This window comes from Passer montanus, unplaced genomic scaffold (genome assembly GCF_014805655.1).
Source record: "Passer montanus isolate IOZ18808 unplaced genomic scaffold, ASM1480565v1 scaffold58, whole genome shotgun sequence".
In the NCBI taxonomy this organism is placed as follows: domain Eukaryota; kingdom Metazoa; phylum Chordata; class Aves; order Passeriformes; family Passeridae; genus Passer; species Passer montanus.
The window spans coordinates 2,073,763-2,099,793 of record NW_024370816.1 but is presented as its reverse complement, the minus strand read 5'-3'; the positions used below and the strand labels follow the sequence as shown (position 1 = coordinate 2,099,793).

General features: G+C 38.1%; 1 protein-coding gene across 6 annotated transcripts in view; it reads left to right on the top strand.

The window, feature by feature from the left end:
- PTPRC (protein tyrosine phosphatase receptor type C) overlaps positions 1 to 18,595 on the top strand; it is a 71,696-nt gene extending 53,101 nt beyond the window's left edge. For 4 of the 6 annotated variants that reach the window (XM_039726397.1, XM_039726400.1, XM_039726398.1 and 1 more), the window contains 21 exons: positions 10 to 168; positions 2,223 to 2,419; positions 3,894 to 3,954; positions 4,632 to 4,740; positions 5,593 to 5,624; positions 6,771 to 6,886; positions 7,412 to 7,502; positions 7,595 to 7,671; positions 7,918 to 7,954; positions 8,379 to 8,476; positions 9,348 to 9,473; positions 10,877 to 11,034; positions 11,411 to 11,546; positions 12,093 to 12,242; positions 12,683 to 12,773; positions 13,099 to 13,232; positions 14,079 to 14,213; positions 14,529 to 14,651; positions 15,085 to 15,263; positions 15,937 to 16,072; positions 16,829 to 18,595. In XM_039726397.1, coding sequence (XP_039582331.1) covers positions 10 to 168; positions 2,223 to 2,419; positions 3,894 to 3,954; positions 4,632 to 4,740; positions 5,593 to 5,624; positions 6,771 to 6,886; positions 7,412 to 7,502; positions 7,595 to 7,671; positions 7,918 to 7,954; positions 8,379 to 8,476; positions 9,348 to 9,473; positions 10,877 to 11,034; positions 11,411 to 11,546; positions 12,093 to 12,242; positions 12,683 to 12,773; positions 13,099 to 13,232; positions 14,079 to 14,213; positions 14,529 to 14,651; positions 15,085 to 15,263; positions 15,937 to 16,072; positions 16,829 to 17,101 — 2,618 coding nt within the window. In that variant the 3' untranslated portion in view covers positions 17,102 to 18,595. The remainder of the gene's footprint in view (positions 1 to 9; positions 169 to 2,222; positions 2,420 to 3,893; positions 3,955 to 4,631; positions 4,741 to 5,592; positions 5,625 to 6,770; positions 6,887 to 7,411; positions 7,503 to 7,594; positions 7,672 to 7,917; positions 7,955 to 8,378; positions 8,477 to 9,347; positions 9,474 to 10,876; positions 11,035 to 11,410; positions 11,547 to 12,092; positions 12,243 to 12,682; positions 12,774 to 13,098; positions 13,233 to 14,078; positions 14,214 to 14,528; positions 14,652 to 15,084; positions 15,264 to 15,936; positions 16,073 to 16,828) is intronic. The other 2 variants (XM_039726402.1, XM_039726403.1) reach the window with 1 other exon arrangement.
- Positions 18,596 to 26,031: the final 7,436 nt, after the last annotated feature.

The following is a 26,031-nucleotide window of genomic DNA, read 5'->3' as shown; positions in this document are numbered from 1 at the left end:
ATTTTTCAGTGGTTCATGATGGAGAAACCAGCACAACTTACTATACTTACAATGACTTTGAACCTTATACCAAAGCTTCTGTATCTGTGACTCCATATACAACCAACAAACACAATTACAGGCTTGAAGGTAGCAGTGAAAGCCGTGAATTTACAACAAAAGCAGGAGGTAAATCTGTTTGCTAACTGTTATAACTAGGCTGATACTAACGCAAAGAATTTGTACTTTCCTAGTGTAGTTCATTATATTTTATAAATACTATTAGACAAGAAACTGATTAAAATTAAAATAATTGTACTGGCATTCATATAATTAGTGTCCCTTTTAAAATTATTTCATGTGATCTATTTTTGAATTATGCACTTCATATTATTATTTTTCTTATATATATATAATTTTTAAAAGAAGATTTCATTAATTTGAAATTCTTGTGAAGTCTTTAGGAAGGATTATATCCCAATAGAAAGAAAAAGTTTTAATTAAACAAAAAGATAATTAAAAAAAAGTTTGATTTTTTTCTTTGTGGCGTGAAAGCTACAAAGATGTACAGCCTGTACCTTCTGTTGTGTAGTTATCTGTTTGCTTGAAGAAGACCCAGGCTACACCAACACTGTCCGTCTGTAATGGATGTCAATTAGTTTGGATGTACCTGTACACAGCTTCCAACATTAGGTTAAAGATAAAAAAATGTGTGCCAACCCTTCTGCTGACAGAAAGGTCTGTGCATCTTTTTGGGGCTATCTATTCAAATGTATAGTTTCAAGTATACAGAGTCACCTGAAGGCCCCAAAAATAAAAAAGCTGATAAATTAATTTACTGATAAACAGGTTGATCTGAGACTTAACTGTAATACTGATTTAAATATGGCTTTAATTTTTTGGCAGCCCTAATATTAGCATTATCATGGTTCTTTTCTCTACAAAAATCTAGTTTGAGCATATTATCTTTGAAGCCCCCACTTTCTGCATTCCACTAATTTTAATAACTCAGGTGAAGATTAAAGTCTACAATCTAAGTTTATGGATATGCAAACAACCTCATTTCCCTTAGTTTTTGCAAAAATAATGAGTTGCATCATGAATTAATGGTATTAATTAGACATTCTCAACTATCACAACAGTTAATAACAAGTCAAGCAGGACATGTAAGAGTTTTATGGCTTCTTGAACTGAAGAATGTGTCAGTGGAACACAAGTTCTTGGAAGCAGGAAAACCCCTACATTTTATAAAAGATGTTTTCATCTTCAACAAACACATTGCCTCCAGAAATGTTCATTTTCTCCTTGTCACAGCTCTTTCAGCAGCATGCGGAATAGCAATCTAACAGATCTGCCCTGTGGATAAAAATGATCAGCTATGATGTAACCTCACACTCAGCCATGTCAAATATCCTGCCACTCCTCACCTGGGATATTTGATTTGCTTATAGAGCCTTACAGATCTCAGCTCTTCACATGAAGAAAAAATCAGCTGCAGATTTTAGGTTTTATTTTTTCTCAGTAAGCTGTTTTGCAAGTTGACATGTTTTTGTAGAAAATTCCCATGGTGGTTTTCTACTGAAATGTGGCCACTGAGATATGGCTACAGAAATGAGGCTGCCTTACCTTACTTTCTGAAAGGTTTTACCAGCTCACAGTGAAAGGTCCCTTGGCTGTGCCCCTCAGTCTGAAACCTGCAACATTTGCTGCAACAGAAGAAACTGGAGTTTGAAACCACAGATTAGATTTAACAGATTCTGTGTCATTAAAAAGTTTTTGCGGCTTTAGGCCAGACTTAAGTCTGTAAGGACACCATACTAGTGACTTCTGGGTACTAGTGACTTCTGGAAGAAAATTTAATTTAAAATAGTTTTGAAGCTATATTCACATGAGAATATTCACATGGAGAACTCTTTTTTCCCCCTGTCTTGTCTGTTGCCTCATGTTCCCCAAATGAGAAAGTGATGTCAGATGGAAGAGAGATTTGTCGTCATACTATTTTTGCAGTCTGACAGTCAGTAGAGCATTTCAGTTCAACTCCACGTCTTTTTCAGTTTAGATAAGCTTATGATTAAGTCAAAGGTGATTTTACCTATCTTGTTAAATTTGGACTGAAATTTTCAAGGAAGAAAATATATGAAGTTGTTGAGAGAAGACAGGAAACAGACATGAGCATATACAGCTTGAAATGTTGGGTTTGAAATTATGAGACTAGAGTAAGTAACTCTTTTTCTTGTCTACAGAACCAGAAAAAGTGCATCACGTTAAAAAAATATTGACAGCTGATAATGCTATCCAGATTACATGCAAAAAACAAAATGTATTTGGGCCATATGCACGATTTATATTGATTTGGGAGAATGATGGAAAAACTGAAAATGAAAGCAAATGTGAATTTAAAAGAGAAAATCTCTTTTACAGGACAAACTATACATTTAAGGTAAGTTAGGTTATTGTATTAAAATATATACAATATTTCTGCATTTTCATTGTTTAAGCATATTATGCTTGATTTTAGGGAACAAAAGGCAAATATGGTGGCAGAGAAATCAATTTATAATCTTAGGTGTAAAAAATTATTATTTTGGAACTAAAATGCGTATGTGCCTAACCTATCAAGCAATCCCTGGTGTGCTATTCCACATGGGTTCTAACAGCAAGAAAAATGCAAGCAGAGTACACTGTTTGTACTTGGCTCAGAAGTTTGGGGTTTCCATAAGATTAAAATAGTTTCTTGAGTATGACTGATTTTTTAGTTTTTAAAACATATTCCATTTAATGAATGAAGATTTTTGGTTCTTCGGGGCCTAAGCAGTTCAGATCCTTTTGCATGCTCTTACATCAACCTCTTACAAGCCAGTCCTTGTGTCTGTACAAAATATAGCATCCTCTGTTTACATGCTTCACTTTCCTGAAGGCTTCCTGCAATTTTCTCTTCTGTTCAGCATTTCACCCTTATGGGGTTGCCTGCAAAACCGATGGCCTGGTGTGATTCCCTGAATATGGCCAGTAGGAATATTTCTTATATCCTGATAGCTCCTCTCAGTAAAGTTTAGGCAAGAAAGTAACCAGTAAGAGTGATGGAGTTTTACTACTTTTAAGAAGCAGTTTTGCTCATTCTTCAGAGTCTTTTCCTCCTTCTCTGATTTTACCTGCACAAATGCAGTATCAGGGAACTTGAGCAATCTCAGTTTCGTGTCAACATTTTGTCAGGATTTTCCCAACAGATTCTGCTCAGAGAGCTTTATATTTAAAAAATAAAGATGAGGTCCTGTAGGAGCAAAAAATCCTTGCATTGGCCCAGGAGCACAGGACCTCTGTGCCGTTTAAGGTTTTTGTCCACCACTTTCAGTGAGTAGTTTTCCTTACAGAAGGAATTTGCCTCTGCACCTCTAAATCCTGGCTTCTGCTTTGCACATATTTTGCTTAATTCTTGCCCAAAAACTGGAGAAAGCCTTATGGGCTTAGCTGGTAATGAAAGGACTCTGGTCAAGTCTCAGAAAACTCACTAAGGAAAAAAAAAAAACCAACAAAAACCTAGTGTAAAATATTTGACTACAAACTGTGTTTAGATCTGAGAGGAATTTCTATTAAGGAAATTTAAAAGACAAAATTGATTTTACTTTGAGATGCATCTGATTTTTATTTTGTAAAGTGTGTTTCCTATTTTTCTAAATTCTTTTTCCTGTCATCTCCATATTTTTGAATCCAGATCTTGCTGTAACTTGGGTAGAAACCTGAGCTACACTATAAATGTCAGTGCAGGGATTGACAGCAAATACTGCTGTCAATGATGTTATCAGTAGATGGGTGAATTGGAAAAATCCATTGTGCTTTGTTTTTTAAGAATTGTGTGCAGAAATTTTTACTTGTCATATCTGAACATCTCTATTATTGTCCCTCACTGCATGCAGATCTTCGTCTTTAATGGAGAATACAGTGGAAAAGCAGTAGTGGAGAGTATAAGAACCAGATGTAAGTAAATATGTACAGCATCTTTACCTTTTGATTTTACTATAATATAAATAATGTAAATTGTGAATTCAGTTTAAATTAATTTAAAATTAATTATTTTAAATAATTAAAAATCCAAACTTCCTGTTTTATAGTTAATATTTGATCAGCATTTGTAAAATATCCCCATTCAGTATTAACGTAGCAGATCATGTTGACAAGTCATTAATCACAACTCAGAATTATTACACAGCTGTGGTTTCTTCAGGAAACATTCAATACAACTAGAAATTAATTTCTCTGACATGATTCACTTTTGGACTACTTTCCTGTGTTGGGATCCTGCATTTCAGGAGCTGAACATCTGTGACTTGGCAGAGGTTCCCAATTGCCAGATCAGCAACAGCTGAGAGCTGCACTGTACAGGTCACACAGAGCAGGAGACAAGCACAGTAATGCTGAACCAGTGAGTTGTAGCAATTTGACAGGTGGACATGGAGAATTTAAGGGAACGTTTTCTTAATGAAAACATAAATTTCCCTCCTCTGCTTTGGCATAGCAAACTCAAACATGTTTAGTTTTTTTCTCAAAAAGGACCCCAAACCAAAAATTGGTGAACACTGTTTCTAGGGAAGTATACAGGTTTCTTTTTTAAAAGTAATTTTAAAATAATAAATGTATTCTTCTTCTGTTGGTAGATAATTCTAGAGCCTTGATTATATTCTTGGTATTCTTGATCGTTGTGACTGTAATTGCTTTACTACTGGTTCTGTACAAAATCTATGATCTTCACAAAAAAAAGCTTAGGTAAGCTTCATGTTTGTCTCCCTTTCTTACATAAATGAAAGGGGCATGGGGGTGGCTTTTGGTTTTTCCACAATATTTCACAGTGGGTAGTGACAAAATGTTACAAATTTGATGTTTCATGAATACTGGGAAAAAGATATCCTTTTACCTTTAAATCTTTTAAAAGAAATGAATTTTTTGTTGTTTGTCAAAAAACCCCAAATATAATGAAATAGATTTAAAATCTCTCTGCTCTGCCCTTGTTTGAGGCACAGAACAAAATTACTTGTCCCTAGTTTTGTGAAAAAAATCAGAAATATCTGGAAAACATTTCCTTCATTATTTAAATAAAAAGTAATGAAAATAATCCACACTTTCCTGGAACTCTTTTAATTGCTTGCTCACCCTAAACAGTATCTCAGGGAGGTGTTGCTTATTACAGTGACCTCTCAATGGCTCAGCAGTTCTGTAGCACAGAGGATGGCAGTAGAAGGATGGCCATTGCATTCCCTGATGCCTGTGGCTACTTAGCATTTAAACTTACTGTATTTTATGGATGTGTTAGTTTTCTGTCACTAGCAAGGGAAGAGAAGATGGTGTGAGCATTCACTTCAATGAAGAAATTAAATACACATTTGTTGTAGGTGAGATGGGCAAAATCAGGCAGGCACTACAGGTTTTTGATGTGGCCACCTTGTTTCTCTGCCTCAGGGCAGGAGGGCAGGAGGACAAAGGTCCCAACCACCTCTGCATAGTCCCAGGTGGAGCACTCCTGTTTCACAGACAGCACTCTTGTTTCACTGATTTAATTTAACTTATTATCATATATATCTTAATAGTGAAAGCATTTACAGGTGCTTCTGCTTCTTACAGCAATTCTTCTGAAGGCGTGAACCTTGTAGCAGGTGAGTATCTTTATATATTTAGCAATTTATATTTATTTCCATTTAGCAAATGGAAATAAAATTAGTCTTGGGTCTTGCTACCACCTTTGGGTTATTTGCATTCTAGGTTGCATAGACAGATTACAGATATCAACATGATAACACTGTATATGGGGACAAAAATACTTCAGTAAATACTTAGAAGAATTATTTCTACTTGAGTGAACTGAAAGTTCATCAGTGTTTGAAAAATTCTTATTTATTAGTCAATTAAAAACCCAGTTATAATTATCCCAGACAATGTTTGTGATATGTTTAACACTGAGAATAAGTCCTGAATAAAATCCATCTTACAACATAATTTCTCTTTTCTGTGCACCTTTTTCCAAAATAAGAGACTGAACATTAGCCAGTTATTTTTTACTGAAAAAGTTTGAAGTCTTTCAAATCCCAAAGACTGAAAATTTTGTGCACCTTTTTGCACAAGATTTCAAAGTCTGTGAAGAAAGACAGAATCAGTCAATACCAGAAAGCTTCAAGAAAAAAATAATTTAGAACACTAAAATTCACAAAAACTAACTGCATTAAATGGGAAGTAGGACCGTGTTGAAATTCAAATCCATTTGCTTAGACACAACTTTTCAATATAAATGAAAAATTAATATATGTCTAGTAAGAGGTATTAAAATTTGTTCAATTGTTATTTTTTCATTCAAGATGATATTGCAGATTATTGCAACTCAGAACATAAATTTGAGAAAACATGGGAAGTTAGGCAATCCATGGTATATTTTAATCCCTGACAATGACTGACCAGAACTGAAGCACAAGGCAAGGCTGTGTAACTGTTGTGGGTGTTGAGGCAGTTGCTGCGCCCTGAATATGACAGTCACCACTTTGTGCAAAGGTACTGGTGTGGTGTCCCTGCATGTGGCCTCCTCCAGAGGTGTCTCCTATCAGGCAGCAGAGCTGCAAAAGTTCTCTTATTCCCACTGTTTGCTCACAGCTGGCTCAGGCAACAGCAGTTTTATAAAAATAAATGCACCAAGTTAAATAAAAATTAACAAAAGTACTAAACTCTATCTGGCACTTTTAGAATCACATTTACTGAAGTATGATGGACATTTTCAATATCAGTAACAATAAACATTTGACTTATTTACCCAGTTAAAGATGATGACAAGCAACTTCTCAACATAGAGCCAATACCCTCAGAGCTATTGCTGGACACATACAAGAGGAAGATTGCAGATGAAGGAAGGCTCTTCTTGGAAGAATTTCAGGTTTGTCCTTCACTCAAAATATATCACAGGTTTTTATCCAGGTGGTTGGAAGAATTCCATCCAGGAGTATATTTGGAGTACATGTACTAGTTAGAAATAAATAAATAGTCTAGAAAATTGAGTGAATTCTCATCTAAGGTCAAATAGCCCTCAGTTAATTTTGCTAGCAATCTCTCCCCATTGTAAGATGAAAATAGTCTTTTTTTCCTGAAGGTGTTCTTCAGCAAAAATATAAAGTATGCAGTCTAAATACCTCTCATCCTAAAGTACATATTTTGATACATATTTTTAAACTTTGTCTTACTGTATAGCCATGGGGATATAAATAATATGTAATTGTGGAGATATATACCAACTATATTAAGGAGAATAATTGTTTGAACTTTAGCTATAAGAAATATATGGAGTAATATCTTATGAAGTATAATGTTACCTTCCAGATTCAGTAATTCCAAATTATTTCCATATTCATTTGACTATTTTAAATATAGGCTTAACTAATAAAATAAATTTTGTATTTTACAGAGTATTCCTAGAGTCTTCAGTAAATTTTCTATAAAGGAGGCCAAAAAGAGTCATAATCAGAACAAAAACCGTTACATTGATATTCTTCCATGTGAGTATTTGTAATAATTTTGACACATTTTATATATGTTTCATTTGTCACTGCCTTGAGATAACATATTTTGGTTTAAATGATTTAAACAGATGACCATAACCGTGTTGAGCTCTCAGAGATGCCAGGAGATCCAGGATCAGACTATATCAATGCAAGTTATATTGATGTGAGTGACCTTTACTTGAAAAAAGTAGATACTATGGAAGAAGTCTTACTTAGATACTATGGAAGAAATCCTGTAGTCTGTGCATTTGAAGCATCAGCACCTTGGAGGATTTCCACTGGGGTTGCTTTCACCTTTGTAATGTATTTGGTATTATTGAATTGTTGCATACTGAATTTATTTTTAAAGTTGCAAGTCTTTTAGATTGTTCCTACTTTCTAAAAGTTGATAACAATCTGCTTTTAACAGGGCTTCAAAGAACCAAGAAAATATATTGCTGCACAAGGTAATTTATAATCTTAAAAGAATATGCTTTCTTTATTCACCCATTTTTTTAGAGTAGTAAAATCCTTTTAGTAAGCTTAAAGGAAAAATGAAGATCTGATGTTTTGAAATTTAATATGAAAAAGTTGTCAATGAGTTTTTGCTTAGGGAATTTTTGTGACAATTAATAAATCGTACTTCAAAGACAGATTTCTCATGTTGTATAATTCTACAACAAAAGTTTTCAGATTTCATAGCTATGCACTAAAGATACAGATGAGAGTTTTTGAATGCTGTAGCTTAATGGCAGCAGCCATAATGAAATCAAGTGTGTGGCTGTTCCTTGCATTATCTCTGGTTAGCTCTTCAGATTGCCTAGGTAAGCATGCAGGTGTTTTATCATGTGAATGTACTCTGAAAAAGTCCCTTAAATTATCTCCTTCTAGGCCCCAAGGATGAAACCACAGATGATTTCTGGAGAATGATCTGGGAACAGAAGGCAACCATTATTGTCATGGTGACTCGCTGTGAGGAAGGAAAGAGGGTGAGAAATATCCGTCCTTCTCTCCTCCTATCTTTCCACCATGTTTTGCTGAAAGCTGAATGTGTTGCTGTGCTGTGCTGAATTACATACTCTTCTTAAGTCCTTTTCTTTTTTTTTATTCTTTGCTGTTCTCTCATTGTGGCAGAACCTGTGTTGGAAAACATGCCAAAACAGTGCTGCCTTATGAATTACCAGTCTTACCAGAAAATATCACTTTAGTCACAGCAGTGTGTAGCAGAGGGTGAGCTTCCAAATTACAGCTAATTAATCCAGAAAAGGGCTCAAGGTAGAACTGTAGCTCCTCATAGATCTGTCAGAAAAGGTGTGGCTTTTATTTTTCTCCTGTCTATTCTGATAACCTGGCAGTGCCCTCAGTAGATTCTAGAAAGAATATTTTACCTGTGTTGCCTTTTTTAAAGCTGGGTGCTTCTGGCCAGCTTTTGTTCCTAATTCCAGCTACAGCAGGAAAAAGGGGAACTGCTGTTTTAGCTGCAGTTAAAGATGTTGACAGCCTGCAGATCTACAGCACACCCAAGCTGATATTATAGGCAGGCAGGAGCAGCAGCCCTCATTGAAGACTGAAAAACAAGGCATGGAAGTAGCTGCAAACATTTCTCCAGCCATCAGGCAACAGTAGCAGTCACTCTTGCTCGTTTCAGCTAGAGTACAGGATCCTTTTTTCCCCACTATACATCTCAAGTTAAATTCCATGGCTATAAATTTCAGGTCAGAGACCTGAGTTGTTGGATATTTGGAATTGAGAAGTTGGAAAAGCTATACTGAGTTGCCAGCTATCTAGGCTTTTTTCTAGCTCTCAGTTCTCCGCCACATCACCACATCACATCACTTACTTAACTTCATCTCTTTGCAGAACAAATGTGCCCAGTACTGGCCATCAATGGAGAATGGGACTGCAACATATGGGGACATCATTGTGAAGATCTATGAAAGTAAAACGTGCCCAGACTATGTCATTCAGAAACTGCACATTACAAATGTAAGTTGATTCAAAAGTGAGAGACTGACTGGAACTGGAGTGTCGATTTGGAGTCTGTATTTTAAGAGAAAAGAGTCAGCTCTCAATGGAAGATGCTCTGCTGTCTTTGCTAAACATCATATAGCTTAAGGGAAAACTTAAGATGTGGGTGTAATTTCTTGCAGGAAATATGAGTTAGATATATATTTCCCAACTTCAAAAGGTATTTTTCCTTAATTCTCTGGAACCTACATTTAGGATTATGCTATTAATATGCTGCTAAATGATAAAAAATTAATATATACACTGTGGTGTCTTCATAGATTTAGTTTGTTCTCTAACACAAAAAAATTGCTGCTTTATGTGTATCTCAGCATAACCCCCTCTGCAAATAAAATCAGTGTGACTCATCGGTAACTATTATATACCCTTCTGATAATTGTACAGTGGGACAATCAAAAATTCCGGTAATCTCAAGTGTGTTTATAAATATGTTTTAAAATCATCATTTAGAAGTGTGTAAAGTTATTAAGGCTGGTTAATTGCTCTCTTTCACACATCTGAAGTCACATTAGTTGCCCTATGTGTAATTGAGAAAAAAATTTGCCATCAAAAGCTAAATGCTCATATCAGGCCCTTTGCAAAAATATGTCAATGATAATAAATGGAGCCTAAATCATAGTTAAAAGCATTCAGACTCAAAGAGTAAATCTTCAGCAAAGCAACAGAATCTACACATTTTGATTCATGATTACAGCTGGAAATTCCTATTCTGCTGTCTCATGTTGCATTAAAATTTACTCAGGAAGTGGTCTGATTAAAAGAAAGCTGTAGCTTTGTGTTGTCAGTGAGCAGATCAGGATGTTAAAAACTACCTGCTTACAAAGACATTGCTCTGTCCCTTAAGGAATCTGACATTAGAAATAAGTGATTGCAGCAGGTTGAGGGCTGATATTTTTAGAACTGTCTGCTCTTTGTTCAGCTGACATCATATCAATAAAGATAAAACGGATATTGGTTGGGGAATCGAAGAGTGGTCCATGGCAAGAAAGGGGAGACTTCTGCAGTTCTGGTAGAAGAGTGATGTACAATTACTGAAACAATGGCAAACAACTGTATGAATAGCTCTGCCACAACTGGATAACTCAACTATGAGTAAGAATTTGGAGGTTAATTAGTGGAAAAATGCCTGTACAGCCATATAAATCTTGGCTAGTAAAGGAATGTCATTGAGGGATTTTTGTAATTTAGTTTTATAATCATGGTTATCAAAATTTATGTCCTCTCTTTTAGTCTAGCAGCAAGATACCAAAGTCCACTCAAGACTCACGTGCTTTGGGCTTTAATCTAGTCACTTAGATTTATGTATACATATACTAATATATATATAGATTGATATATATTAAAAACTACACTTTTTCTAGGGAAGAGAAAGGACAGCTGGAAGAGATGTCACTCATATCCAATTCACAAGCTGGCCAGACCATGGAGTCCCTGAGGATCCACATCTCCTCCTCAAACTTCGACGCAGAGTTAATGCCCTCAGCAACTTTTTTAGTGGTCCAATCGTGGTTCATTGCAGGTAAATATATATTGTTCTTTAAAAAATTTGGTAATGTTAAATGACTGAAACGGAGCTATTCAGATAAGAGATCTGGCAAAAGTCTTTGTCTGATCCCAGATTTTGTGACTTAAACACTTGAAAATGAGGCAGCAAAAGATACACAAGGCCTGTTTTCTGAAGGATATGAAAGAAATTCAGGTTGGTGAAACCTGAGGATACACAGACTTTTGAAAAACAGCCAGATCAATGCTGGGTTGCTCTGGCTATAAGCACCATATGTGGCTATGTTGGCCTTGCTTTCATTAAAAGGTACTAAAAGTGCAAACTCATCATCATTTGTGTTGCCAATGAATGCCATTGCCTGTGGATAACCAAGTCCCTTTGTGCGTGGCAGTGCCGGCGTTGGGCGCACAGGGACGTACATCGGAATCGATGCCATGTTGGAGGGGCTGGACGCCGAGGGCAGGGTGGATGTTTATGGCTACATTGTGAAACTGCGTCGGCAGCGATGCCTCATGGTCCAAGTAGAGGTATCTCCCTGAAACTCCTGTCACCACTCTCCTGTTCTAGGGCTTCAGCAGTATTTCTCACGAGTGCATTGCTCCGTTCAGTTGAAGCTGTTCATAGAAAATACAGCTCTGAGAAGTATTAAGAGGGAAAAAATCTTCAAACATAATTTTTTGATTTTAGAAAATTCAACTTTTTAAGTTCAGACTTTAGATGAGGAAGCCAAGGAGAACAGCTTTTTTGGCATATGATTCATAAATGCAAAACTGAGCTTGCAGAGTCAAACTGGATTTTTAAAATTCTAAAATACATCTGCCCAATTGCAATTTTCACGAGTTGAGTACAACAAAAGTTATGGACTGATGCATTGCATGTTTTTAACTTATTTCAGCATTTTAATGTTTTAACACTTGAATTTGATATCTGTTTAATGTTAATGCTTAATATTAATAACACTAGTGATATTATCACAGGAGTAAAAGCTTTTAATAATGATTTTAAAAAGTGATATGTTTTTTTTTAACTCTTTAATAACTTCATGTGTAAACTCTGCAAATGGGAAACACCAGTCACAGTACATCCTTATTCATCAAGCACTGGTGGAATACAATCAGTATGGAGAAACAGAGATCAATCTCTCAGAACTGCATTCCTCCCTTAACAATCTGAAAAGAAAAGACCACCCGAGTGAGCCTTCTCTGCTGGAGGCAGAGTTCCAGGTAAATAAGCATTGCATTCCAGCTGCCCTTCCTTCCCACTTATGTTACAAATTGCCTTGCACAATAGTCATTAGCTAGAGAGATTAGGTATTAGGCCATTTAGGTGCTATTTCATTTCTCTGACCACAGAAAGTTTCTTTACCTCCATGAAAATAAGCTGTATGCTAAGGAAGTTTTATTTCTGCTTTGCTGTTAATATTTTTAAGAAAGATGGAGCTCACAGAAGGATTACTTGTGTCTGTGTTCATGATTTCCTGTACCATTGTACATGGTGTAGCAGGCATTTTTAAATGATAGTTCAGATGATACCAAAGTTTAAAGAACTAAAGTTAAGGGGAAAAGACACTGCAAGATGAAGACTGGGTGTGAGAGTCCTGAGGAGACAGTCATCTCGAGAACCATTTTAATCAAGCATAATATCAAATATCCTCTTTCTTCAGCGATTGCCAACCTATAAGGGGTGGCGGACACAGAACACTGGGAATCGGGATGAAAATAAAAGCAAAAATAGGAATACCAGCATAATTCCTTGTAAGTATTTCCATTGCATTATTTTATCCCACCTTGCCTTCTTTCATCTGTTTTCTTCTATAGAAAAATTTTGGAAAAATGAGCAATTCACCTTATAGAGTAGTATTCGATTAGTTTTCTGAACACTGTAAAACTCTAAAATTCTTATAGTGATTAGAAAAAAAGATGAGTGTTTACCAATGTGAATTATTGGGAGTGTTTATTTCAAACAAGGTGGCCTTGGTTCTGCAGTCTATTGTGAAAGGACTGGCCTTTCTATTCCCTGGCCCCCATAAATGCCATACCCAGGGGGTGTGCTGTGACGGTGACATTTTGTCTCACACAGATGACTTTAGCCGCGTGCCCATCAGGCACGAAGAAGATTGCAGTAAGGAGGGTGAGCATGATTCAGATGAGTCCTCGGATGAAGACAGTGACTGTGAGGAGTCCAGCACATACATCAATGCTTCCTTCATAACTGTATGTATTGAGAGGATCCACTGTAGGCATTTCACAAGCTTTCAGCTAAAACTCTTATTCTCTTGTTGGCATCACAATAGGAAAGAATTTAGTTGAATAAGGGAGATGGAACTGATGGCTGATTGGCAAATCCATCTATGTTTAAAACCATTGGCCTTCAACTGGCCTCACGATAACATATATTTCCATTACATAGCATCTGTCCACAGGTGGAACCAGATTAATATTGTCCCTGTTAGTGGAATGTGACTATAGTTATTCACATGGACCAATCCCTACCAGTGAAAATTGGAGCCAACAATTTTTTGGCATCTTTAAATATCCAAAGAAGAACAATTATTGGTCATAAATGAAGTAACTGATTTTAATGGAATTACTAGCTAAGTTCCATTTATCTGAATCCTTTGAAATGCTGCACAGTTAGGATACCTATTCAGGGTAAATGTATCTTTATTTTTAGGAAGCTCAGTGTGAAGTGACTGGTGCACCAACTTTGTGTGGTGTAAACAAAATTTCTTAGTGGTAAAATCAAATGGCTGTGTAAAACAGAATGTTTTACCTCTCAAAAATATGCTTTTCAAAAAATGGCACGGTGAGATCTCAGCCACTGCAGCTTCAGTATATCTTGTTGTCAGTCTGAAGTGATGTTCTTAGGTGGACTGAGGTTAGTGTCATTTGGGTAGTAGAATTCCTGTAAGACCGTAAGGCCTACTGTGAAAGGCATGTTTTCCCTTTAAACAAACAGGTTCATTAATTTATTTCATGGGGTATTCCTTAAATGACAAGTTCTGTTGTTTGACAATTGCATTTCAAATGAATTGAAGAAAAAAATTGTTTCTTTTATAGGGTTACTGGGGTCCAAAAGCCATGATTGCAACACAGGGACCACTGCAGGAAACTATCTCTGACTTCTGGCAAATGGTGTTCCAAAGAAAAGTCAAAGTCATTGTTATGCTGACAGAGCTGAAGGAGGGAGATCAGGTGGGGGCATTGTCTGCACACTGATACACTGAATATTCTTTACATGCACCAAAACACTCACTGCACTGCACTCTCTCATTCCCTTGCTCAAATGTTTTCCATAGAATGAGGAATTTGCATTTCCAGTATATTTTGCTCTATCATTTACCTTCTTAATTTACTTTTCAATGAATTTTTGAGGGAAAATTGTATGATGCTATATTTTAAAATACCATGGAACTCCTTTAAAGTCAGTACAGTCTCTAAGTGCATGTAGAAGGCAAACTAAAAAGAGATTTAATGGTAATCACTGACTTGTACTTTTATCCATTTTAGGAACTCTGTGCACAGTACTGGGGAGAAGGAAAGCAAACGTATGATGGCATAGAAGTTCAAATGGCAGATGTCAACTCTGGTCCTAGCTATACCATACGTGCATTTGATGTTACACATCAGAAGGTAAAAGTCTCTTTGCAAATTCCAAAATGTGGTTTTCAAGGAGTTTTTAAATTTAGAAACAAATTTATAAACTTAGCCTCAAGAAAGAGAAGAAACAGTTCCCACTGCAGTTCTAGGAACTCCTGCTCTAAGAAATGGAAATATTTTTCTCTTCCACACCAACAGTCAATCATGAGGAATGCTATAAATGATGTCAAGTTTTCTATTTAGTGAGTTGCTGAGATGGTGGTAGGGGAGTCTCAGGAGATCAGCTGCCTTTTCTACTTTGAACAAAGCTTGGATGTTTACCTACCTCATATTCATGAGGCAGAACTATCACCATGCAGTTCCTCAGGAATATCATTCTTCCTCTCTTAATCAGCAGCAATGGAGTTACTGTGTGAATCTGTGTTTTATCCTGAGCATTAACCACATCTCCACTGCTGTTTTCCAGACAAAAGAAACTCAGAAGGTGTATCAGTATCAATATCACCAGTGGAGTGGCTGTGATGTTCCAGAAACCCCCAAAGATTTAGTCAGCATGATTCTCAACATTAAACAAAAACTTCCAGCCAGACCAGTCACTGAGGACAACAGGAGAACCCGCAATGTCCCACTCCTTGTACACTGCTGGTGGGTCTGAATTCAGCACACACACTCACCTAGCTCTAAGTTTTGGGTATACATAGCAACCATAATTTTGGGATGCCTACCTTTTCTCACAAGCCTTTCCGTGTGTCTGGAGACTCAACTCTCCCAAGAAGATTCCTTGAATTGCTCAAGGTTGCCCTTTTGGATGTAGTGATTAAAAGAAAGGATGCTTCTCTTGGGCAAGTGTGGGCACAGGGCAGGTGCTATGAGCAGCTCCTCTTGGCTGGTGCACCTATCTTGTGGGGAAATGCTAGGTCAGAGTGCACTTGCAGGATGCACTAGTGAACATCCAGTAGAGTTTTTGGGACCATCTCTCACTGCAGGATACAAGTGCACTTTTCTAGGTCCATTTCCAGGAATAGCCTTGCATGCCATGTAAACCAGAAGATAATCCTGCTAACAATAGTTGAGACTGTAAGTCTCAAATTTTGAATTTCCCTCTTTCCCTTAAGTGGTACCTCAGGTCCAGGTCTCTAGGTAAACAATGTCCTGTGTGAATCCTACATGTATACTTAATTGTGACAATTTCAGTCCAGTAAAAAATGCTTTGGAAATATAACTCAGTATAAAGTTTTAAAAATATATCTAACATTTAGTCAGAAGACTTCTGATTTTGCTTTGTAAATTTACATGTATATGTTGTATCATCTTCTAGTGATGGATCACAGCAGACTGGTGTGTTTTGTGCTTTAATGACCCTTTTGGAAAGTGCAGAAATAGAAGAAGTAGTAGATGTTTTCCAAGTAGTAAAATCACTTCGTCGCACCAGGCTGGGAATGGTCTCCACCTTGGTAAGTAAATCTTATGAATTAACAGGAAAAAATGAGATTACTTACCATGATCACTAATACCCCCATAACCTTGGGCATGATTTCTGTATAAGGAGCACTGATTCTAATGAGAACATTCACACTCACCACCATTTGGGCAGTGGCACTTGCTGATAGGAATGAAGGAGTCTGAGATATCCAGAGCTGCAGTTCTGTACTGCCTTTGGCAGGGGGTCTAGAGTATCAAATTACAAACTGCATTAATTGCTGTTCCTGCAGGTTCATGATGTACATGCAGTGTCCCTTCTGCAGCTGGGAGATGAACTCCATTTGCAGGCTGGCAGCCACTGACTGTTTTGTTTAGTCACTCCAGAGGAACTGTGGCACACACTGTGCAGTTACTGCAAACCAGACCTGGCTGTCATCGATATGGGCAGGTTATTTATTACATGACCTTCCAGACTCACTACAATACATGTTGTTTACAACTTAGGTACTCTAAAAAACATATTTTTGATACTTTATGAACCAAAAGGGCACTGAGAGACAGCTTGGAACATCTGATGCAGACAGTTTCAGAGATGTTATGTACACATGAAGTCAGAATAAACCATAGGAGCAGCACTCTGTATGCCAAAAACTGTTGAAGTGCTTCATATGGAGTCTTGCTTGTCCAACTACATGCTACATTTCTAAAATGTAAGAGAAAAAAGAAAGAATGGATTAGTTATTGGACTCTGAGCATTCCATTAACACTAACTTCTCTTTATTTTTAAGGAACAATACCAATTTCTGTATGACACCATTGCCAGTACCTACCCTGCACAGAATGGACAAATAAAGAAGAACAGCAAGCAGGAAGATACAGTTGAATTTTGCAATGAAGTAGGAAAATCAGATCAGGAAACTGATTTGATCACAACTGATCTTGCCCCACCACGGCCAGAGGAAATTGAGCCACCTGAAATATGTGATGGTTGTAAGGCTGCAGATAGCACTAAGGGAACAGAAAGCTCTACAAATGGCCCCACAACTGCAGTTCTAACTTAGAGCTAGACTAAAAAAAAGTGCTTTTTCGCATGCAAAAAATCTTAAGCAAAATGGGAGGTATAAGATTTCTTCCTCTTCCCCCTTTTTTTTTTTTTTAATTTTAGTTATTTTGGTTTTTGAAAGGTACAAATTTAAAGGAATACTTGAAACTTGTAGAGAGAGACAAAGAACTGTGGAATTTTAATTTTTTGTGTAGATTTGCATTTAATACTTCTACGGAAACCTTCACTATTTTTATATTTTTCCTTTTAAAAATATGGACAGTGTAATACTATGCTGAGGAGTACAAAGCACATTTTTTTGTTTCTGTAACAAGGAAAAAAGCAACTCAGAACAAGATTATTGAGTTGCAAGAACAGGTCTGTCTTCAAAATTACTAGCAAGTAAGTGAACCTATAGGTAAGCATATATTCTAGTATTTGAGGGCTAATGAGAGCATTAATAATACTCTTGGGACTTGAGGGAGTTTGCCAAACAGTTTTAAGAGCTTATAATTTACAACATGTGGCAATTCCAAGGAATTCTGACTTACAAAGGATATGTAAGTCCTGCCATAGCAATGTAGAATAGAAATTTTTGCATTTTTCTAACTGTCCTCAAGGTGTCCTTATTGCTCCACATATATTAATCTGATACTCCTATAGGAGTTTGGATATCAGCATTTGATCATTGCAAGAGTTCTGGTGGAAAACACCTCCTGTTTACTCTTGTAGTTTAGAATATGAACTTGCACATCTATTTCTTATGCTTACGTTTATTTAAAGGACTACTTCCATGAATGCCTCCAAACTCTTTTCAGAATTGGAAAATACTTTGATAATTTTACTTGTAGATTTTAATTGGTACAGGATATTTTTTTTCATAATGTTGTTTTGTATGTTACAATTTTGATATTTTTACTATTTCTTGCTGGATTTTAGCCTACTGTTTTCAGAACAAATAAAAAAGGTAATTAATAGTTGACAAGATGAAAATTATTTTGTTCTCTAGTACTATGCAAACTGATAATTTCTTCTAAATGTATAAAATCTTGTGCTGTGCCATGCATGGATAAAATATACAAATGTCAGTAGGTAAACACATCATTTAATTCTTCTAAAACTGTGTGTGTACCCAGGTAAGTGTCATGACTCTCAGAACAGAGGGAAAGAGGCTTCATTTTATTTTGCTTGAAGTCATCCAAGGAGCAGTCACACAATAGATTCAGTGCTCCAAGTTTATCACTGCTTGTTCCTAATTTCTCATTACAAAACATAATTGAAATCACTTAGAGAGCTGTCTAAACAACATGTACAGTCACACTTGGTTAAAACCCTGATTTAATTGTGCTGTTAGCCTAGATCAAATATATCATTCACAATTATCAGCTCAGACGAGTGCTTGCTGGCAGTCTTGCTTCAGAAAGTGGCAGCAAGCAGACACAGAGCAGGGGGATTCCCCTTGGCTGTCTGAATTCCCTTTTCAGCAAGGGGTTGTGTTAGGTAATAAACTAACAAAGCTGAAGGGGTCATGTGTGGAGGGGAAGCTCTAGGGACTACATGGGAAAATAATCTAAAAGATATTGTAGGCCCAAAATCTGTTGGCTAGTTTTAGAGGAACAAAAACCAAAATTGCAAATTTAGCATACCTTGAAGATCTAAAGTATAAAGACCCTTGGAATCAGATTAGTTCACTGCTGTTCATTGCATGTCCGAGAACAATTAATATCTTATTACTAATATATTGTTAATATATATCCTTTGTTTAAGATTTCCCAACTGTAAAGCCTCTCTTTCACATAGAAAAACTAAGAGGTGAGTACTGCTGTCTAATGTAACGCTGTGGAAACAGAGTAGTCACACTTTTAAAAATAACTGAAAGGGTTCCCCAAATCAAAAATTACGCCAAACTTTTCTTGTTTTAAATCTGAGGACAATCATATACTTCAATTCCTTGAAAAAAGGTCCCTGTGGTTTTTAGGCTCCTGCAGGCTGTAAAAACCTTGCATGATTTTGATTTGTTTAACTGTTTTCTAGAATGATTTCAATGTTCTTTTGCTGGTATTTTCTAAAAGAGAAGAATGCCAATTCTTGATTTGTGCATGGATGTTGAAAGAGAAGTCCTTAACTCTGTTAAATTTTCCTTCATGCATGTCTTCATTATTAGAGAAATGGAGCTTTACACTGAAACTGCCCTCATGTGTCCAGTGTGAACCACTTTTGCAGTAAAGTTCCTTGCAGTCACAAGGAGGTAAACTGAGCTCTTGGCTTTTAATTATTTTCAAATTAAAGAACATATTGTAGAATTAAACCTCATTAAATCCCAGTTCAATGATTGAAGGATCCTGTCTTAACACAGTTTAGAAGTTCTGATTGCTTCCAGGAACTCTCCATGTGTGTGCCAGGGATGCTTTTTTGCCTTCTCTATTGTCCTTTGTTTCCTGAACATCCATGAGGTGGTGACACAGAGCTTGTAAAAGGTGGTCCTTATGCTGGATGCTGCACAGTCACTTGGTTTATTCACTTGTAGGATTAATCTCACATTCCCCAGGAACATGGTGAAACATTTTGCAGGTGAGACACGAAGCCCAAGCTAGAAAGCTTTGCTAGGAACAGCTTTGGCTCTGTCAGGGCAAGAACAATAGTGTAGCACACTGGCTTTACATAGCCTGGAAGTTAAGAAACACTCTCAAAGTAAGATGAAAAAAATGTTTGTCTCGTCAAGTACAGCTAAACCACAGAAAACATGCTAACCACTGCCTCAAGCTGAGCAAGCCACTCTTGGAGAATGGTTTAGAATCTGAAGTCCAGGATAAAAGAACAGATGAGCTGAGAGAGGACTTTGAGCAACAAATAAAGGTAATCAAGTGCTTATGTGACCAGAGGGACTAAATTTCTCCCACGATTTTCTGGGTAGACGCTGACATAAAGGTGGGTATGTAAAAATTGCAGTGCTGTGTTAGTGGAATCTGGTGTGGGAAGATGGGGGAGAGGAAGGACCTCAGAATCTACACAAGATTCTGCTGTCAGGTAATTGCAATCAGGAGTGGACTGTATGTACTTTTGTTTACATTTTCCTGTTTCTCGTGCTCTGTAATGAACAAGGCAGTTATATTAAAACCTTTCCAGAGGCTATACATTATGATGCAACACAAAACAGGGCCAGCACAGAGCCCTGGCACTCGGGGTTCCGGGAGATGGCAGAAGCCCTGCTGCTCTGCCACAGCCCAGCTGCCAGTGCTGGATTTGTGCTCCTCAGGGAATGTAGGTGCCCTCTCCTTTCCCCACACTCATGCACAGTGTCCACGACTTGCTCTGTCCACGTCTGAGCCAGCTGGTGCTGCCGCAGCACGTGCTCCAGTGGCACTGAGCTCACTCCCTCTGGGACAGGGAGGGCATTCTGCCCCTTGTCCCCAGTGGATGGGCTGGGCAGAGCTGGTGGCCACACACAAGAGATGAAGGTCGGGCCAGGCCTGGAGAGTCCCCAGCTGTCCCAGCCCTGTGCTCCCTGTTACCTGAGGCCACCCCCTGTGCAGCAGGGCTGCTGGGGCGGTGGGGCAGGCAGTGCCTTCTGGGCTTTGCTGCAAGCCAGGGGAGCTGGGTGGAACAATCTGCTGTGAGAGGCACAAACTGCGCTGGGTAGTGCGTCTGAGCCACAGAAAATGCTGAAGCTAGGAGTTACAAAGGGAGGAAAAATCCTGCCATCGCGAGCTGTTTGTTTGTGTGAGATAGCAAAGAAAGTAAAGTGAGTGGTGGCTCCAGACAGGTGTTTCATTAAGCAAGACGTTGTATCTTTTATTTAACATTCCTCAGAAAAACTCTCCTGCACCAATGCTTATCTGTTTGACAAGGAATCTTGCTTTTGTAAAGGCCCTGGGATTTTTTGACATGGTACATTTTACAGATTGCCTCTAAAAGAAAAGCAGAAATTCCCTGAGGGCTCTACACAGCTGTACCACAGCTATTTTTCCACACGTAAAGCAACAGTTTGCCAAGCACCAATGTGCTGGTTTTGGACTAGGGAGAACTAGAACAACAGAAGAAAAGAGAATTTCTGTTACAGAATACAGAACATTTCTATGTACATCAGCTCTGCTTCAGAAAAACCTCAAGTCTTTGGACAAATATAATCCAATTATTTGGAAGGTACAGCAACAGAGAATATTTTATACAAAAGCCTAAGTCAATCTGTCTTTTCAATGCAAAAGTAAGGAATATGATTCCAAAAGCACTGTGCAAGTTGATGCTCAAAGATCTTTATAGTAATAAAAATTATTTAGGAAGGATACTTATTACAAGTTATAGTAAAATATAGCTTTAAATACTTTTAGTTTTAAATAGTTATGTCCTCAGACTCGGGATTGCCAGCATCAGCAATGCATAATGTTACTAAACTTTTTAAAATTAAGGTAATAAATCTTTTTCAGAGGAGTAGGTGTAGATCTATTTACAGCTGGGTGTCTCTTTAATCCCACATCTGTGTAGTGCCATGGCAGGCAGTACTAACATAGCCATAAGTGTGACTGTCTGACACACAAAGGGAAAAATAAAAGGAAGTTTATTTTGGATCAGTTTCAGCACTCAGATTCACATTTTTGCTTTTGGAGATGAACTCTCCTGATAGCCTGACCTTGCCTGGCAGTCAGCTGGGAGTCAGAGCTTGCACATGTCAGTGCTCCACAGAGTCCTTGGGGAGACCCTTGTGTATTTTCAGAGCTTCCCAGCAGGCTGTGCTGAAACTCTTCAAACGCCTTTTGCTCGCTCCTGAGCCTCCTGCAGTGCATCCAGCTTGCTCCATTTCAGTAACATGGAGCCATTTGAGGTAATGAAGATGGCATTTGTTTGTGCAGTCCTGCAGAGCTCGTGTCACCCCAGGACCAAGCTCCAGTTCAAAGGCAGAGCGTGTGCGTGCATCGCTCATTACTTCAGGTGTGAGATTCCATCCCCAGCCAGAAATCCATGATTTGGCAGCTGCTTGGCTTAAAGGAAGGAAAATTGGAGAAGCAGGGATGGTATGGTGATCCTGTACTAACTTTTTTGTGGGGCAGTGAAGCTGGTGGTCTTTCTAATAGTGGTTTTCAGAGATGAATTTGCAAAAAGTAAATTACAGGTGAGGTGCAGGAGACTGCATGGCTACAGAGCACTCCTGTTGTCCCAGACTAAATCAGCACTGGCATCAGAGGCTACCAAATATGTATTTGTCAGTGTGTGTGTTCTTCAACTGCAGAGAAAAATGGTAAAAAATGACAACAGAAAGTTACCTCTGGAAGATGGTGTTCTTGCCAAATGTAGACGTTTGGTAAGAAACATCAATTTTGAATATTTTTTATTGAAGAATAATGAATAATTTTAATCCTATTTTTGTAATGTTAATATGTCATTTTGAGAATGACAATATCTTGTTCTATGTTTAGCACTATATTTCCTTTTACTCCTGCTATTTTCTGAAATACTTAAATATATTTTTTAATATATCATTATGTCACTGAAACCATTTCAGGACTAAAACAGTTCAGTATCATTAAGTGTTTCCTTTTTCTAGGCTGCTTTCTTAATATAATTTCTGTTCAGCAATAAAATGAAATTCTGACTTCATATATTGATTTAACATAAATAAAATTCTCACAGAACAGGAATTCAATTTCTTAAATGACATTAGTAAATTATTCCACGAAGAGTTATGTCTTGTTTCAAAGAGAGCAAGGTGTTTCCACTATCAAATAACACCTTGCTGTACTCCACTCACAGTGAAAGACTTTCTGTGGTGTGGCAGTGCAGGGCAGACAAGGCTCACAGCCCCCTCACAGACATCTTTGCTCTCATCTTCACAGTCCAATTGGTTGAAGACTCTGACTGTTCCTTCTGTAGCTTTTGCTCAGTTACTGAATTGTAATCTCTTCTCATCTGTATAATTGTATCAGCTTTCTAGGTTTTCCTCTGATTTGGCAGCTCCTGCATTTCAAGACCTATGTTTTCCACTTCTGTTTCCATCGCCCAGCCCTGTCCCCATGCTCCCTGTCCCCATGCTCCCTGACCCCCCATCCTGGGTGCCAGGGAGCAGCAAGAGCTGTCTGCCCTGCCAGGGAAGCAGAGCCCAGCTCAAGGGCAAAGCTGGAGAGGGACAGACCCACATGGACACAGTCTCACTGTGCTCGAGCAGGGTGAGCAGGGCAGGGCTGTGACAGTGACCTGCCTCAGTTGTGGCACAGCGCATGATTCCATGGACCCTGTTTTACTGCTTCTGAAGAGTGCTGATATTTTAGGTCTTGTATGTGTAGATGACAGAAAAACTACTGATTCCTGTAAAATCAATGCCACAGGTACCAACTTAATATTTAGTATATTAAACTCCAATTTTTATTGAGAAAAAAAATATTAGTTTGGGATTACCTGTGCAGGTAGAGGTGAGAAAGAAGCAAGTCAGCTGAATTTATTGGCTTACAGATATGATGCTCATGGTATTTTCATTCAAGGCCCATTTCCACTGAGAGCTACCTCTGTGTCTTCTGCCTCTCTATCGTCTGCTCAGCTGAGGTTTTATTCTGAAAGTTTGTCTCATACAAGATAGGAAAAAAAAGAACCACAAAGTAGATATCTTGTTCTCTACATTTCCATCATGCAGGAACAGCTTTCTGATGGGGTTTTGTGAGAGCTACAGCTTCAGGCTTGCTGATTTTGAGTATCTAATTCAAAATTCTAAAGTCATGAACAGGGCACTGCTGCACACAAATGTATTAAAAAGCACCTCATCTCATTTTCTGGTCTTTTGTTGGAGCACAAAGCTATATAACGTGCTTTATAAATGCTGCTGTTTTCCAAGACCGCTGTTTCCCCCTTTTTTGGTTTTAACAAATGGGAGAGTTGGGATACGAGTTACTTTCTCCTTTTTTTCTTCATTATACCCAGACAGGGAGGAAAAGGTTCCTTATCCCAACAGATGTATGTTCTGAGACACCATCACAACTCATGACAGGCTACACTACAAGCAGGTGGTTAAGTCTGGGCTACCGTAAATTTTGGTCTTAATCTGTTTTGAGTTTTAAAGGCCTTGAAGCCTAAGCTGCAGTTCTAGTTTAATACAGAGTTGAGAGGCGCAGCTATGAACTGACAACATGTGTGAAATTGTGGCCTCAGCCCTGTTCATATGGGAAAAGTCTGTTCTGCTGTCATGGCAATAGCTCTGAAAATCAAACTGCTCGTCAGCAGCTGAGCACCATGAATGTAGATTGGTTTTGAGGACATCAGGACCCTTTCACAAGGTTGTTTGTACTTATAAATGTCAGTTTTGGTGCATCCACTCCACAGCCTTCCTGTAGGCTCGTCCTCCTAGTGAGCAGCTTCCTCAAACCGCTGCAGAGCCGTCCTGAGGCCGGCAGTGGTGCCAGCTGCATGGCAGGATGCTCCTGCCAGGAGGCACTGTGGCAGAGGGAGAAAGGCAGCTTGAACTGAGGTGGCCCCACACTGACAAAGAAATGCTCTGGAGGCATCAGATGAATGCCATTAGCAGCCAGTTCAATCTCTTCTCCCTTTTCTCCTCCAGAGTGTTTGATGGAGCAGGTGGGTATGGTCTTCTGTATCTTTGTGGATTTTTTGTTTTGCTTTAGTTCTTTTCTGCATTGCACTAAAAAAAAAAAATTGCATCCAGCACTCTATTTAAGCTTTTGCTAGTAGCTAAAAATATAAATAAATCAGGAGTTTGTTTAGTTTAATTCCTGGTGCAGCAAGTTTTTGCATCCAACTGTCATTATGAATCAGTTATTTCTTTGCTCAAAACCATCAAGTATAACAGCATCCAAGGTAAATACTTAAATAAATCAAGTTTGATAAATTAAGTAGTTAAAACTTCAGAAATCTAAGATAAATAGGAAGGAGAGAATATTTTTATAAGGTTTATTCAGGTTTCCTTGGCAAGACCTTGATCTACAGTAGACATCCCAGCCAGTACTTTCCCCTGCAACCTGACACTCTTGGCTGAGGGACATCACAAACACAACCGAGTGACCATGTGATGGTAACTGCTCTGAACAGCTACAACTGTGTGCTGATGGCTCTTCTGAAGTGGTTCACAAGCTGAGATCACATGTAAAGGCCAGTTAGAAGGTAGCCTGCATAACCCAGCTCAGGAGTGAGAACAGAATATGTCTCTGTGGCAGGGTAGCAGGCTGTATGCGGAAAATAAATGCAGGTGTTCAGCTATTCTGCTGGACTTCTAGATTGGAAAAAGACACACCAGATTTAGAGAGGAAAAGTTCTCTTTTTTTAGCCAATTATATAATTTTATAGCAGCAAAAGGAAAAATGCAGTGTGCACTAATTATTTTTATGGCAAATTAATAAAATCATCTGATAGGAAGGAACATATTCTCTCCTTTTGCTCCCTCAAACTGGCTCCCTACTTGCTGTCCTGTAAAACTGCAACATAAGTACTCTGTAAGGCTGCCCCTGATCCTCAAAAGATCAAAGCAGCCTCTTCATAGAGGACTGAACTGTGCAGGGCCAGCAGTACATGCTACAATAAATATCTGAGCATCCATTGTTTATCAAGGACTAAGGAGAGCAGAAGGTTATATTAAAGAAGAAAAGAGCAAATTTTCCTGCTGTGAATACTTTGAGGCAAAGGACAAACCCAGTATGTCAGAGTTCAGCACTGGAAAGGAGAGCTCTGGAAACAGAAGATGTTTTTTTCTGTCCAAAGAGGGGATGCTGTGACAGTAAGTGTGTCATCCTAGTCCTCTGTTAAAGAGCATTTTAGATGACGTTAACCAGACTTTGGAGGGCAGCTGTTATGAAGCACAGCTCAAGAAACTGTGCTGCCTCAAGGCGTTGGAGCAGCCTTTTTACTTTTATATCTTGCCTAATGAATAGGCTGCCCTTTGGCAACTGTTATATAAGTGAGAGCTTTTTAAACCCAATGCATTTCACATTCTCTTGAAAAACAAAATTTTTGACCCAA